Here is a 17,537-nt window from a genome sequence, read left to right on the forward strand (position 1 = left end):
GGGGGTTTTTTTTTTCCCTAGAAAAAGTAGAAATCCAGGACAAAATATAGATAGTTCAAAACTGTCTTGGATTTATCATTTATCATGTTTTTTAATGAACCAGGTTTGATCACTGCATGTGGTTGGGCTTTCATTGTTTAAGCTAGAGAATTATTTCTTAAAATAACCAAAATCATAAGGAGAAAATTCCATTTCGTATGTTTTTTCTAATTTCCCTTTCTTTAAGTAAAGGGAAAGCAACTTCTTGTTGCTTTGTTACATTTTATTGTTTGCCCCTCATATGAGTAAGCTTAATTAGAGAGCTCAATCATATTGCTTGCAATCTGGAAAACCAGAAGAGAAACAGTTTAACATCTAGTTTAGGAACAGCATTTTGTTAGGAGACCCTGTGAGTGTAGGTTCTGACAATCAGGTATCTCTGAACACAGGAAGCTGCCTTGGACCATATGGTTTTGCTGTATGCACTACTTTCCATAGCCAATCACTTAATTACAGTTTCCTAATAGGTGTAGGACTTAGAAACGTAATGTACAAAAGTGTATAGAATTCTGATTTTTTGTGGGTTGCACACAGAAAACAATCTCATAGACGTAAGGAGACCTTTTGCCACTCACAAGGACTATACAGATGGAAGTTGCTCTGTTTATGCCCTTTCTTCTATTCACAGGTGAGAAATTCAAATATTGAATCCTCTGAGAATAAGCTGCATGAATCCCTTCTACAGACATCCTATAACCACTGCATAGGACTACTTCAAATGACTGACAGTATCTCAATACTAGCTGATGTTTTTAGATTAAACCTTACTTCTTTTGCTGAAAAAGTTTAGAAAGAGCCTCTACTCCCTTTGCTGTCTGCAATATCTTTGTGCAGGCCTCTGTTTCACCAGGCCTTCCTGAAAACAGTGATGTAATTTTCATTGAACTTCTCATTCAGCTGAAGAACACTGACATCTCTAAGACTGATGTGGCTCCGTTTTAATCACACTTTCCACTTTATTCCTGAATGCAAAAACCAACCCTAGAGTCTAGGAACCCTCAGCCTTTTCACTGCCAGAATTAACTGGCTGCAGCCTTAGATATGACTCTTATTCCATTTAATTCTCCCCAAAATGTTTTTCTCTTTGAAGTGAGGGAATATCCTTTCCCTAACAACCCTTGGTACTTTGCTTTATCTATATAGAAATAGCTTCAATTGCCTCTTTTTCTGCCTTATTCTTCCCCCTCTCTCATAGCACAGTGCTGTCAACCCACCTAACATGCATGAGCACATCCCAAGTCCATGTCGCAGACTGCAACTCTTCATTCTCTGCAATGATTTTCGCTTGGCTGTATGAAATGAGAGAAAAGCCAGGACACTAAAGAGAAGGCAAAAACCCAATACAGTTTTCCAGTAGCTTGTCATGCTGCTTCTTTGTTAAAAGGCAAAAGCTCCACCTACCCTGTTCCATGCCAGTACCAAATAATATCCTCTTCATTTTATTTTTCTTCATCTTAGTGAAGATGAGACAGTTTAGAATTTATCCTTTCAGTATTTTTTGAAAATTAACATGGAAGTCAGCTGGGTTTTTCATCATGTATATGAATCATAAAATCATAGAATGGCTTGGGTTGGAAGGGACCTTTAAAGACCTTTCCAACCTTAAAGATCTAGTTCCACCTGCCCTGCCATCAGCAGGGACACCTCCCACTAGACGAGATTGCTCAAGGGTCCATATAACCTGGCCTTGAACACTTCCATGCATGGGGCATCCGCAACTATTTTGGGCAGCCTGTTCCAGTGACTCACCACCCTCATAGTGAAGACTTTTTTTTCCTTAATGTCTAATCAAAATCTCCCCTATGTCAGCTTAGAACCATTCCCTCTTGTCCTGTCACTACATGTCCTTGTAAGAAGTCCCTCTCCAGATTTCTTATGAACACTTCTAGGTCCTGGAAGGCTGCTCTAAGGTCTCCACGGAGCCTCCTCTTCTCCAGGCTGAACAACCCCAACTCTCTCAGCTTGTCTTCATAGGAGAGGTGATCCAGCCCTCTGATCTTCTTCCTGGCCGCCTCTGGACTTGCTCCAACAGGTCCACATCTTTCTTATATCGGGGCCCCCCAGAACTGTTTTACTTTTTCCAGAGACTTATCCTGTATTAATTCACTGCTTGCCTGAGGTGATGTCAGAGACTGATAATTTTACCACATGGCCTAATCCATTCTGAAATTTGTTAATGGTACACAGATGGTGCTGCACGCAGGTGATTACTTATTTCCTTCAGTGGCACATTCTCAATGGTAAAATTAATTTTTCTTGGATTCTCTGGGAAATTCAAATAGATTATTGCTATGCAAAATACCTTCAGGAGCACACAAAAAAGTCAACATTACAGGTTTTTTTTTTTTGCACTGAATGACGACTTGTGTGCCATCAACTTTGTCATCTTCTATGTCACTTTGTTGTTGGGTTGTTATTGGAGGTAGGGAGGGGAGTGAAGAATTTAATCTATAACCTACATAACATGTACAGTTTGTCTAAGGCTGTAGTGTTTAATATTCCAAAGACTGTACACAAAGACTAGTATTTCACTGTCAATACAGCATTGCTCAGTTTGTTAGCTCTGGTAATGTAGCTCTTCTCCAGGTTTTCAATAAAATTTGATCTCATAATCCAGATCTGTGTATAGATCTTTACATCCAGCTGATAGCCAGCAATCTTTGCATATGGTTCTCTTAAATGTTATTAGAAGGATCAAATTTGTTCTTGTACAGAGAATTTGTGCATGGGAGAATTTCTAGTTCATATTCCCAAAGTCAGGGTTGTTTCAGTAAAGATGCAAGAAAAAGCACTAAATACGTAGTTCTCCAAGAGTGAGATGTGTGTTTTCAGCACGTTAGTGGAACTGTATTTTTCTACTGGATCTCCTAGTGGATTGTCTCCAATACTCCCTAGTTAAAACTGAAGTGTATCTTCCCATGCAGGTGTACATTTATTGTTTATTTATCTCTGAGCTATGAGAGTTTGGTGGGTCAGCCTTTCCATGTCTCTGCTGGATATTGTTCACCTTATTGTGTACCAATCCCCTTTTGCACTGTTACCTTTTAGTTTTGTCTGTGTATTTGATTTTTTTTGTTTGTTTGTTTTAATTAGTTCTGTAATTTCTTTCCTTTATACAGTGCTTCTAACTAAATATTCATATTGGGGAAAAAATAATTAACAGTATTTTAAAATGTTTTAAAATTAATATAAAATACTATACTTGCTCTGCTGCCAGGAGTAACATGGAAATCATTTGCCTACAGGCCCTCCCACCCCTCCATATATGCAGGAGTCACGTAGCTATTACCTTTATCCTTCTATATGTGCCTGCATGCACAGAATACTGGTCTTCAGCCTAAGTGGCAGTGATTGGAATTTCTAATATAGCCCTTCTTGAGCATATCACCTAGCTTATGCACTTTGTCTTACCACCAGACCCAAAACATACACAGGCTCATATCTGTTCAAGCTCCTTCACTCCAGCCTGTCATATTATTAGCTCCTTCCATGTTTAAAAAATAGGGTCATCTTTGTTGTTGTCGATATCTTCCTTTGAACCTCACCCCTCAAGCAATCCTGACATGTCAAACAACTGCAATGCCACCACTACCTGCTCCAGCCAAAGCTGCTTTCACCCTGTTTCACTTCATTCTTCAAAGAGAGAGGAACAGTTGCTGTTTATCCCAAATTATGCAGAGGCAGCTGTTGGACCCAGATGAATTCTAAGTTTGATAAAAGATTCACAAGTCCCTCATAAAGTGAGAATTCATATTACAGCACTAATGTCATGATGAAATATCTTTGTATTATGTACTCCTCTGTCTTGGTTCTGTACTATTCTCTCACAAGCCCTGTCATCCCTTTTTTTCTTTGGAAACATCATCATTCTTAATTCTGACACATTTTTTTCTTCCAGGAAAAGACTATCAGTCATTCTTCAATTTATTTTTTTGTTTACCTTGCTGTATGCTACTCCATAGTGCTCAGTAAATGGGATCCAGTAAGAAGTTCAATTTTAGTTATAATTTTGTGTTACAGAGCAGAATAAAAATTGAAGTGATTTTATAGACATTGATTGTCAGAAGTAGCTCTGTATGGTGTAAGAATGCCTTATATACGTGGTGAGTTTTATTTACTGCTGGTGGAACTGCTCCTGGGTAACAAAGAGCCCTGAGAATCTGAACTTCTGAGTTTATTTCTTATACTCTATATATTTACTTTCATAACCTCAAAAATTTTATTTCTATCATGCTTTTGCTGAGAATTGTAGGTATGTCTGGAAGTTGCAGTTTGGGTCTACCTTATTCTTTATGTTCTTGAAAAGAAAATTCTAATATCAAAACCCTGCACCAAAGAGTGTTTATGTGAAAATAGAAAGGAAATGTATAAACAGTCTATGAATCCTTTTCTCTTTCTTACAGAATGGTGCAGGTGGATCAGAAGGCAGCATGGGAGAGACAGGTTATCTTCTAAATTTATAGGATAAAAGTTAGGTTACTGCTTGGAAACTGGTAATGGTCTTAGGGGTTAAAATAAACTCCCCTATACTTCAAGTAAGTGCTTTACCCACTCAACTAAGATATGAAAGGGATTACCATTTTTTTTTTTTCTCTTGTAACTGGAAGGAACTCTACAAACAGAAAAAGGAATGAATTTGAGGATTTTAATATGGCCAACAGGCAATTTGGCATTTTTCTGTGCAAAAAAGTTGTGTTAATATGGACTTGATGCATTAGAAGAATTGGATGAAAATCCTGATGATTGTACTTTCAAAAAAGTACACAAATGGTTTGAGCTACATTCTTATCTCTCCTTGTATATCTGTCTAATTTCAGCAATAACTTGAAGTTAGTAGAACTGCTTACTCTTCGTTTAGCTTTTCAAGAATCCCTGATTGAAATTTTACAAGTCAGAATAATGTGTGTATATCTATTCTGAGACAGTCAATCTTTTCACCTGCTTACTAGCTGCTACCAAGACCAATTAAAGGTGTCCTCTTCATTTTCAAGTTTTTGTTCTTGTTTCTCTTGTTTCAGATCTGTTGTCTCTTTTGCTGATTTATATATTTCTTCCATTTTATCCTTCCTCTTAACTCTCAGATGAAGTGTGCTCTAGTTGTCATCTACACCCATAAGGAACTCGCAGCCTCCCGGATCTAGTGTTTTCTGGCTTTTTATATTGATTTAACTCTCCTTGATTTATGTTGAAGTGTCTTATGAAAGACATTCTGATCCAGCATGTGGTGGACTAAATAAATTGTCTTGACTGTCATTGAAGACTTTTGAATTTGGATGCTTCCCAGACTCACGTATAAGCTGGGAACAGTCAGTTATGTATTCCTGTGGATGTATTTCTAAATCCATGTGATATCATATCTGCAGAAATTAACCAGAGGTGGAAATGTAGTGAAGCTGTTTGACCATGATTCCATGATGATACAGCATGCTGAAAGTTGACAGCTACATAAATATCTGGATTTAAAAGAGAAATTGAAAGGGTTTGGTGGGTTTGGGGTTGTTTTTGTAAGATACAGTCTCACCACCTTCATTAGGATGTCACTGATGTTTCAGTATTGCTTTTGATCGGTTTTATCTCTTTCTGCTCCTGGAGGTTTATATTCTTATTTTGATTAGATCTTATGATCCTATGATAATGACAACCACAGCGATGCATGTTGTCAAAGATAAACTAAATGTAGCATGTTACTATCTCCCCTGGTTCTAGGAAGGTCTCCATCCTGGTTTTGCAAATGAATTTGTCATGTAGAACTTCTGTCTTCACCTTATAAATTCTCACAAGCTTTATGCAAATTTGGTTGTTGGTTTTTTTCCCCCTGTTGGTTTCTTTCATTATGGCCATATTGATACTAAGGAGGCCCTTTACACAGCCTTCAAGGATAGTAGAAAGAATTCAAAATGAGCCCTTGGTTTTATGGTATTGCAACAGTTATGCTAAGGGAGTGTTAATTTTGAGAAGGATGTTCAGTTTTTTCTCTTCCCTGTAAATGTTGAGACCAGATCTGCCTTCTAGACAATTTTTGCAGCACTGTGAATACTCTGTCTTCATAAGTGTTACTACTGACTTCCTCTGGTATAAGGGTCAAGAATATTATCAAATGTAGTTTTAATGTTGTTTTGCTGGTACTTGGTTTTAATAACTTTCTTTTTTAGTTCGGACCTTAGGAAATAATGATAGTGTTTTGAGGGGGGTTGTGAGGGGTTTTTTGTTTTGCTTAGTTTTCCAAAATATTAAAAAAAAGGGGGGGGGGAGATTTTACAAGCTGAAATGGTGGCATTTTGAGGCCACATCGCCCAAGGCTAGAATAAAGTTGGCTGGCATCAGTTCGCTGTAATGTGACAAGAAGTATGAGGGGGAAAAGAAATGAGGTCAGAAGTTCTTTGCAAGCAACTTTATTTTTTCTAAAAGCTGAGATGGCACCAGAGGCCTGCTAGGACAATTTATAACATCTGTTGGTCTGCTTTGGTTTGCACCTGGGGATGAAGCATGTAACAGATTTGTGATCAGAAGGCAGAGGGAGGCTCAAAGGTGTAGTCACAAAGTCTATTTTGCTGCCTCAGCTAGAATCTGAGCATCTGACAATATATCCAAATGTGTGATTAATTTATATCCTTACCATACAAATATGATTAAGAAGCATAATTTCAAAATTTTCATGACATTAATATGCATAGTCATTTGAGCACACGGTCTGTCAAATTTGAGTGGATATAGTCCTTTAACATAGCTTAGTCTACCCCAGCTTCTTGCATTGGCCAGGATAATAGGTTTTCTTCCATGGCGAGATTTGACTCTTCTAATTATTCTTTTTTCTTATAACATGGTATTTTTAGCTCATATTAACACACTTCTAATACAACTTTCATTTTCAGAGAAAGTGCTAGGTATTTCTTTGGCGGCATTTTAATATACTAAGGACCAGGAAAAGCTATAAATCCAGTCCTATAATTACTTCTGTAATGCTGGTATTTTCTTCCATTTCAGTTTTCTACTCCAGCAAAAATTATGTATTGCTACCCAAGCGTGGATTTATGGGTCTTCAGACAGTGTGGCTGCCTCATAATTATTTTCATTAACTTGCATCGTTCCATTTTTATGTTTTTACAAATGCTACTGGCTACATTTTGTGACTATAATATGCAGCAATAATACTTTTCTTCTTCCCCTCCATACCCCTAGTTCAATCTTCAAAAAATTCATTTCAATTTTGATGAGATCAGACCAGCATTGTGAGTTATTAAAGATGCTTAGGTGTTTTATCTATTACATTTGACTACATAAATTTAATTATGTTACAAACCAGACTCATCTAATCTGAAATATTATATAATCCTAAGAACTTTAAGAAAATTAAGTATCCCAATAACATAAAATGTCTGTTCAATACTGAGTGACCTCTTCATTTTCATCATTATTTTCTTTTGGAAATTAATTCACTTGCACAGACCTTGAGTGGCTGTGATTCTTTCCAGACTTTTTTTTATACCTAGGAATTAAAAAAAAAAAATGGAAAAGTGAAAATCTTTTTCTATTGAACAGTGAGATATATTCCATACTCTATATGAGAAAGTCAAGGAAAATGGGTCCTACTCATGACTGAAGCAGAATTGTTCAACTGCAGGGAAAAAATTCTCGCTGTTGCCTTACCCAGTTTGTTCACATTACAGGAAGTTACAATATTTCAGGGATGGTGTATCATACATGCACTGAGCTTTTATTTGAGTAGAGAGAGCTTCAAAGTATGGGAATTATTGAACAGAAGGTGGACAAATAACCTCAACAATATAGATTCTATTATGCCATTTTACTTTCATCTCCTCTGATTTTACTTCAGTTAAGCTTCACCAAAGCTGAAATTTTCAAGTCCCCTGTCAAACACATTCCAAGAAAAGGAATTTGTTGCTCTGCATCTATTGAAAGTAAAGCATGGAAATAAATACTGGCAGTCTATTGCTGTGTCCATTTCTTCCTCAAGCCTGTGGAATAGAAGGGTGACCAAATGGAACTCCCATTTTATTCCAAGTTCCAAGTGAGAGAGGAAAAAATATTGTAGACTGCCTTAAAAACAAAGCAAACAAACCATACCCCCCAACAACAACTAAACCAACCAAAACTCAAAACCAACCCCAGTGATACAAAGTCTTACCAAAGGTCCATCTAGCCCAGAATCCCTCTTCTCCTGGTGGTGGCCAAAAGCAGATACCTAGGAAGTTGTCAGAAAAGAGTAAGCATAGCATAAGGTGATATTTCCTTAGGATACTCTCCTAGCCTTCTAGTCTTCTAATAGCTTGCAATTCAGCGATTGCTTAAGCCAGAGTTGGTGTCCTTTTCTGTAACACCCATTAATGTATTTCACTTCTTTTAAATCATTTGGATTTGATTTATGGGTTCTGTTGGCTTGGGTTGATTCATCTTGAAGATATTAGCAATAGAGGTATTGGAGTAGAAGGTTATGTCTGTCCCTGAACTGCTTACGGTCTGGCATATTAGCATAACCCAGCATTGATTTCAGTTTATATCACTATGCCAGGCTGTAAATCATGGCAACTGAGGTCTCCGATTCATAATTCCTTTTGGATTTAGCTGCAGCTGTGGATCTGTAACCTCTGTATTCAACAGGAATCATCATCCAGAGTCCTGGCTGAAATAAATATGGAATTTCTCAACTCTGCTAGTGGGAGCGGATTGTAATCTTCTTGTCAGCAAAGGAGTATTTGGGACAAAGTACTTGACCCTTCAAAAGGAAGTGAAAATTCACTGATTTCAGTTAAATCTCTTTTCACCCAATAATTGTGATTTGTATAAATATACTGTTTGCTGTAACATGTAATTTTATTATACACAGAAGTAGAGAAATAAAAATATAAGAACAACTGAAAAGGGTATTTGAGACAGTGTCAAACAGAAGGAGCATGAAGGGGAGTGTGGTGGATCTTGAAAAATATGGTATCCCAGCTTCTCTGGGAATCTCAAAATATCTCTGAATTATAGATCTGACAAGGTATATAGCAATCTTACAACGTTCACTTTGGAAAAAATTCAGGAGGATAATACCTGTGTTACCTATTCTGAAGAGTCAGAGAGAATGAGGCGTATTGTTACCTGATGAGTGTGTATTCTTTTAAATCCTATTGGTGTGTCAGCCTTTTATTCTTTGAAGTGGCTCCAAGTTGTTCTTTGCTGTTGTTTCCACATTGTATGTCGGATCTAGTATGTGGTTTAAATGCGTACTTAACGAAAGAGGTAAACCAGGCAAGAGAAAATAACCATGGTCACCATGGAGTTATCTTAAAATGTGACAAGTTCTGTTTTCCCTAATCACTCGTGAGAAGATGGGATTATGTATTTAGTTAGATATTTTGCTATTTGTATCAAATTTATGACAACGATATCCTGTACAATGTTGGCCTCCATCTTAACTACCGGATACACGAGTCCTTTTGATGGAAAGCTACTTATAACTTTTAAATCGATAGTACAAAGCTTTAGGAGGTATGTAAGCAACCTTTCAGCTACACTTTGTTCTGGGTGAATGCTAGGAGAAAAAGACAACTATGCTAAGAACACTCTCGTTAATTTTTCATGAGAATTAGAACACTTACCTTCTTTAGCTGATAACTGTTAATTTTGGTTTTAACTGTAAATACAGATATTATAAGCAGTTCTTAAAGATGCAAACTTGAAAGCCTCAGGTTTTTATTTTTGTGTCTGCCTTTTCAACTCCTACAGTGTTGGTCGTGGGCTGTATGGAATTGATAGCATGCCAGACCTGCGCAGAAAGAAATCTTTTCCCATTGTTAGAGATGTGGTAAGTAACTTCTGAGGCTATCAAACTGTTGATTTATTTGCCAGTTGTCTAGATCTTTCTTGTAATTACTATTGTGCATGTGAATTATAGTTTGTCAACAATTGGTTTATAGAAAAAAGGTATCTTGAGAGAATGGATAGAGGTGGTAAAAATCAATGAAGCAGTTGTTAAAATGTACTAGGTAAGTCTGAATATCTCATCTAATATTTAGATATTACTTATGGATTCAAGTAATGTGAATTTCCTGCAATAATAAACTGCTCATTTTTCTGTTGAATTAGCTTATGAAGACAGCTGTTATTGAATGCTTGGGATACTGATTGACTCGATTTATTATGATACTGAAAAAGGAGAAAGTTCCTTTTAAAAAGTAACCCTGTTTCAGTATGAATGTTTTAAAGATTTATGCATACTTTTGGTACAAGATCAGGTATGTTATTTTAGCAATTGTTGTAGACAATAATAATCCAGGCAAATAAATTTCAGAAAAGGGAAAAGAATGGCAGTTCCTTTGAGATTTATTCTGACTTCCAGTCTAAACAAGATTAAGTAGAATCTCTCTGCTGTGAAGAATTTCAAGTGCGATTCACATTTCTCTCGTTCTTCTTGTAAAGTGTAGAATACATAATTCGATAAAATACATATTTAGTTTCTGGTGGTGGCGAGTCTCCAATCCATTTCTCATTGTAAAGACATGATGGGGAGTCAGCCAAAGTAAATGAATAATATAGTTGTCTTTAAAAGATCAATCTTTGCCAAATTATTGCTCAGTGTATTCTCAGCCTTTCTGTTCAGTTATTGTACAGTAATATACCACAATATCTGAATGGTCACAAAGAAAGTACAGCAACAGTTTTGGAGTAGAATTCCTTCTGAAATCAATGAAAAGTTGCCGTTTATGACACACTGCATTCATTTAACTGCCTGCATTCCTTGAATCCCTCTTTTTGACTCTAGCCACTCCACTGTAAGTTGTATTACATGAATAGAATTTACAGCCATGTTATGATGCTTTTATGCATATTAAATAGCACTTTGCTTTATTCTTAATTGTCAGAACTGTTTACAGACAAGTATAGCTCGGAACAAGTTAAGACATCAGAATCTTAATAGTAACTATTCACTTTGAAAACCATAATAATTATCAAAGCAAATTCACATATTGAATGGTGCAATAAAATTTCATTTTTATTATTCTAATATGTCAATGATTACTGCTTTACTGTCCACTCATTGAAGGACAACTCCTCTTGGAGGAATTCTGCCTTTAATAAGTGTAAGTTGCAGAATTTCAAAACTGAAATTTATTCCAGAATTTAATATTTATGGACTCACTGTATAGCTGTTAATTATGTGTTCTTTAACTATATACTTCTGACACTGACTGAAATAGGTATCAGTTGTTTGTTTTTTTCTTTTCCCCAATAAAGCTGGCAAATTATTAATATTCTTTATAATTTCTTTTCTATCTCGGCTGGATTTTTCAGGCTATGGTAAGTGCTTTTACACTGATACATGTTCTAAAATGTTCAGTAACCCTTAGGGATTTCATGAATGTTGTACTTTATGATGACTTTTTTTTTGGAAAATAGAAATACTCTTTATGACCAAGAATTTCATCCTAAGTGAAGTTTTGCCTTATGTGAATCTGTTGTCCTTTTGCATCATTTATGCCAAAATTATTAGAAAAAATTTATCTGTATTTTCCAAATATCCTTTCTAATGATACAAGCAGATCATTGAGGACCTAATCGTAATGCTTACCCTGTGGAATTAAACAGCCTTAGATTCCTAGATAAAGAGAAGTTGAAAGTGTTCCCTACTCTTAAATCCTCTTCAACTAATTTGATCTCTCTTGTAAAAGGTGAATTTCCCAAACCAACTTAAGATTCTTAGGTACTATGGTATAATTTTTTCTGATAACTATATTATTAACGATATAATTTCTTTTTCCACAATTTTGATACTTGTAAAGGTCCCTTCTTATTTTCCTAGTCCTTCTCTGCACTTCCAGTTTCTCTGTATTAGTTTTCATGCTTTCATCATGGTATCTCAAGTTTAACAAAATGATGTACATCTTCTTAAGAAGATATCTTTGATTCCCATTTGTTTCCATAAATTCACATTTTGAAAAATCTGGTTTTCAACAGCAGCTGTGTTGTTTTCATTCTTTTTCTCCTAAATCTCTAAGACAAGTGCTTTCATTAATGCTCTGGGATTTCTGCTTTCCCTGCTTGTTTTGGATTGAGTCATTAAAGAGGATAAGGCAATCAAAATCCATCTACAGGAACAGTTCTCTTTGCTACAGGAATTTCACTACGGATCATTATTAGAGTTCTAGTAGAATCTATATGGTATAAGAGGGAAAGAGAATGAAAGAAGAAATCATCATTCAAGTGGAGTAACAATACAGCTGTTTGAATAACAATACAAAGTGTTTGAACAGAGCTGTGTTTAAAGTGCAGCCAGAAAGACTCGTCGAGTGCACTTGTTGATGTAATTGCTGTAACTTCTACTTTTAAACAAATGTGTTCTGTCTTTTGTACTAGTTAGAACTTTTTATTTGAGGTGGGGCTACAACCGGGCAAAGGAGTAGAAATAATTACTGTGGAGGTTAGAATTACTCAACTCACAATGGCCAAATATGTGTGTTGATCTGCCAATAGACAAAGGTCCCTAGCTCTGTTTTTCTCTCACTATGCTTTAGTCCTTGCTTTTGTTAATGCAAGTCATTATTTTAGATGTTATGAAAACTCTAGAAAATTCCTGATTTCATTTGATTTAAAGGTGACTTTATACTGTACAATTGATCAGCCAAATTTCTTCTGTTGATCATTCAAGAATGTATTATTACTATGCTTTATCATTTGATTATAAGAACACAGAAAAATTTGTAAATCCTTGCTGCTGTTGTAAAACAGTCTGTTTGGTTCATACAGTTGAAGAGAACACGGAGGATGAAACAACTGCCAATTTCAACTAAACCAATAACGAGTAACTTTTACATTACATTACAAATAAACCAGTATTCGTAAAGTGGTAACAAATATTTTGTCTTCAACTTCCCACACACACCCACTCCCCTCTTGTGATAGTCTATAGATTCTTCTAAGAGAAAAAATAAAAAAAAAAAAAAAGGAAAAGAGTATCAGGAAAACTGAAACCCTCTGTAAAAACAGAGGAATGAGTATTGCATGACACAGCCAGCATTCATGAACAGTTGCAAAACATTACCCTGACTGCTGCTTCTTCCCTGCTACTTTTGCTGCTCAAAACAGAGGTTTCTTTTATTTCAGCATTGCAGGTGGCTCTTTTTTTCACCTACACAATTTTTTATTTAACATTTAATTGTAGCTCGACTCAAATTCTTTTTTACTTACAGTTACCACTTTTCAATGGTTTTCATTTTAAGCTGCTAAGGCGAATTTGGAGGTGATACATAACACAGCATAGATACAAGTTACTGCGGGGGTCTAAAAGGACCTGGACACAAAGGAAACTAAGTTATTTTAAATCACGTATCAGGGATTTGGAGAAACATTTAAAAATCAAATAGATGGTGTTCTACTTCAGCACCTTCTTTTATTGGTTTGGGGTTTGGTTGGTTGGTTGGTTTGGTTTGTTTTTTTTTTTTTTTTTTAATTATCATAGAATCAATTAGGCTGGAAAAGACCTTTAAGATCATCAAGTCCAACTGTTACCCCAGGACTGCCAAGTCCACCACTAAACCATATCGCTAAGGGCCTCATCTACATAGTTTTTAACACTTTCAGGGTCAGTGATTCCACCATTTGCCTGGGCAGCCTGTTCTAATGCCTGACCACTCTTCCAGTGAAATTTTTTTTCCTAATATCCAATCTAATACCTAATATCTCCCCTGGCACAGCTTGAGACCCTTTCCTCTTGTCCCATCACTTGTTATCTGGGAGAAGAGACCAGTCACCTCCTTGCTCCATCCTCCTTTCAGGCAGTTGTAGAGAGCAATAAGGTCCTCCCTGAGCCTTCCCTTCTTCAAACTAAACAACCCTAGTTCCCTCAGCTGCTGCTCCATAAGACTTGTGCTCTAGGCCCTCCACCAGCTTCGTTGCCCTTCTCTGGGCTTGCTCCAGCAACTCAATCTCTCTCTTGTAGTGAGGGGCCCAAATGTTCATGATGCAATAGTGCCAACATAGAGATCTTCACAGTCTGCAGGTCAAATTCTCATAAGCACAAAGACATAAGGTAGTATCTGAACATCAGTTTGAAAGGGTAAGCAAGTCTCATCTCCTGTTAAAGGAGATTGGTGAATGGCTTCATGTTCCCTTTGTTCACCATGTTCTTTTCATGCTCTGGCAATTTGTTTTTCCTTCCTGGAGGGTCTGGATGATAAGACGCACTTACCTTTCTTCTTTGCTACTATTTACAAACAGATAGGTGGTAGGGAGAAAAGTTTTCTTGCTACGTTCATATCCTGCAACCTTGTTTCCCATAAATGAGTCTGGCAACGTTTCTCTTTTTCCAAAATACTGACCGCTGTTTGCTTCATACCATCCTTAAGCACAGACACTGCTCTGTGTTTGTTCAGTGCTTGTTTCTTCTTAAAGTTGCCAACACATTTTTGTTTGCCATTTCCCACTTTGGTGTGTGGGTCCTGTAGCATTAGATTTTGTCACAAAAAGTTTCTGTTTAATCTTTCCTGTCGCTTTGTCAATCTCAGTGGTGCACACCAGCGGAATTTCTCATATTCACAGAAATAGAAGGAAATACAGTCACAGAGAAGCAGAATTATTTACTTCTTAATAACAGAGTGGGAAAGCTGAGAGTAAGTTAATGGCATAGGCTTGGTAAACTGCTCAGAGTTTAAAATAAAAGGGGGGAAGGTTCTTTGCTCCCACAGTAACTGTAATAGGACAGTGATGAATCAAATCAAATATTTCTGTGCCAAGGATGACTTCCTACTCTATAATTGTTTTCACAAGATTAATAATTCTGTATCTATCTGCAAGTTTGATTATTATCAAGGGAAACTTACTGAAAATTGAATGCATATGTTCTCAGGGGAAAGTGAATGTTTAAAATTAATATTAACAGCCTTAATATCTCTAAATAAAAAAAAAAAACCCCACCACTCACCAACGTTTAAAATGTCATTGTTAAAAATTATAAATTTGGAAGAAGTTTGAATTCTCTCTCCATCCAAAGATTAATGATGTGGTTCTGCTGATATAAACCTAAATTACTTCTGACCCAATACATATTTCACAAAAATAAGAATGTCATATGCAAAATATCATTGAATCTTTTTCTGTAATAGCTCTGTAATGGTGGGCTACAGAGACCCACTTCACAGTAAGATGAAAATCTGTATCACAACAAAGGCAACAACAGATTTATGGTTAGTGGGTGGTATAATTGATCCTTCTCACACTGCTAGACTAAGAGGGCAGCAAGCATGACGAAACTGATGCTGGATTACAGGAAAACAGAGATAAAGCAAAAGTGTATAGGCAGGCTTGAAATGATTTAGAATAGGGGGAAGGATGCATAAGCCAAATTTTGCAGGTAAAATGCAGTAATGCAGGAGTGTTATGGTTAATATTTTGTACAATGGAATAAATCTTATCTGTCTCTGTCAGGCCAGAAGGACTGCTGATAGCAGAAGTGATAATCAGAGTTGAAATATTATTTGGAAAACGTGCAGAACTCCTTTCCCCAGGGGTCTTTTTCCTTCTGATCATTATACTCTCTAATTCTCAAGGACCCATTCAAATTACAGGGATATTGCAGTAAGGAAAATAAAATTTCTTTGTTTATTGTATATTAAAATATTTTGAGTGCCTTTATATGTACTATACTAGAGTAAATGAGATTGCATATACAACCAAGGACGTAGTCCTAAGAATTGGGAAGTATTCGTATAATACCCATAACATCATGTGGGCTAAAGAGGACAGATTGAGACAGAGTTCCAGCCTTTTTACCTCTCTCCAAGAACCAGAGTATTTGTCCACATAGCTATTCATAGTTTTGAATGAATATTGTATTTTAAGGTAAAAATTACATTTAGGTTTCCCAAAGACTTTTTATTTAAGACAAGAAGCATTTTATATGCATACACAGTTTAAAAATACTCAGTGAATTAAGAAAAAAAAATATCTGGACTGACAACTTGAACGATAAGACTATTGCAAAATGATCTCCCATGTTGCTGAAGGCACAGACAGCTTCCAAATTAGGGCAGGATGCCTGTCCTTGTACCACATTAATCTGGTTGACAAAGCAGAAAACCGGTGACAGCCTGTGGTTTAAAAAAAATGAGTCAAAAACCTCTGAATAACAGGTTTTATATTAGAAATGGCAGTTCAGCTGGGCACTGCTGAAAGAAACAGTAATGATGATGAAAAGTGTGCTTGCATTATGTACTGAAACCTTAAAGGTTGTTGTGATGCAAGCATTAACTAAAAGCTTTTGTAACTCCTACAGTTTTGCTTTAATCCAATAGCATAATCAAGTACGACTTGCCTTCCATTAGATTCAGTAACTGAAATTACTAGTATAATTTTTAACAGTTTTGCATTTTGCCTTAGACACTTGCAGCTCGAAAATCTGGTATTTCCATGGCCATGCTCATCCGGACCTCCATAAACAATGATGAAATGGTAAGTGTTTTCAGTGACAGGTTTAAGTAATTTAAATAATGGGTAAATTTTTTGTTCAAAGTTCTTCAGAAATTATTTCAGCCTTAAACATTCCAAACTGGATAAAACTGAGTGTATAAAGATGCTGTTCATTGTGGAGGAACTTTCAGGGATCTTGAGCAGAATTTGCTGCCTGATCCAAGTGACAGAAACAGGTCTGCTTCTGCTGACAGACACTAAGCAAAAAACCTTTGTTAAAAAAAGTTACCTGGGAAACCTTTTATTTTAAACTGACCCAGCTGCACCATGCTTTACCTGCAGTCTCTGTTCATCACACCAGCAGTACAATTAGAATGACAGGACTCTGCAAGATTTCTCTGTGATTATTAATTTTTTTCCAAGTCCTTATAGGTGGCTGAGACATTATTCGATTTTGTAAATGTAATGTCTGTTAATAACACATGGGATCTAGATGAAGAAGTTTTTCATGCATACAAGAAGTGACCAGGAGAATCGTTTGAAAAATCATATGCTCATAGCTAGTGAAACACATGCGTTGTGGGTTTCCATTATTGACTTCACTTACTTTTTGCAAAAGAAATTTATTTTAAACAAAAACACAACACATGCCATCTTCTTCAGCAATACTTGAAGTGTGATGCAAGCAGATTTACATGGCTAAACTAAGCAAAAGCACTAATTTGAAGGAATAAAGGCCCCTTTTGTGTTCCTTATATTGCTAGTGAAAACATAGATATCTAGAATATATTCTACATTGAGAAAAAAAAAAGTGTTGAATTTTTCTTACACTGTTGTTAAGCTCTATAATAGAAAAATGGAAGAGTAGAATATGTTGACAAGTATTCAGGGAGCTAAAGCCCATAGCACAAGTACACACACATTCATTCCTCTTTTCTAATTTATTGTGAACTTTCTGTGCTTATATGGTAATCATAAAGGAACAATTTGGTAGTGCTCAGGGATGGATTGACAAGGTGGGAAACTGCTGGTATTTGAAATGATGTTTGAGCAGGATCAGTAGTCATTTTGTTCTGCTATGTCAAAATAGCAAC

The 17,537-nt window shown here is 36.2% G+C and overlaps 1 protein-coding gene across 4 annotated transcripts in view; it reads left to right on the forward strand.

Annotated features, from left to right (window-relative positions):
* UNC13C (unc-13 homolog C) overlaps positions 1-17,537 on the forward strand; it is a 196,599-nt gene that overhangs the window by 74,457 nt on the left and 104,605 nt on the right. For 3 of the 4 annotated variants that reach the window (XM_030497645.1, XM_030497644.1, XM_030497646.1), the window contains 2 exons: positions 9,769-9,847; positions 16,414-16,485. In XM_030497645.1, the coding sequence (XP_030353505.1) occupies positions 9,769-9,847; positions 16,414-16,485 (151 nt within the window). Of the gene's footprint in view, positions 1-9,768; positions 9,848-11,334; positions 11,341-16,413; positions 16,486-17,537 lie in introns of all 4 variants that reach the window. The other variant, XM_030497643.1, reaches the window with a different exon arrangement.

Source organism: Strigops habroptila, chromosome 9 (assembly GCF_004027225.2).
Source record: "Strigops habroptila isolate Jane chromosome 9, bStrHab1.2.pri, whole genome shotgun sequence".
In the NCBI taxonomy this organism is placed as follows: Eukaryota; Metazoa; Chordata; class Aves; order Psittaciformes; family Psittacidae; genus Strigops; species Strigops habroptila.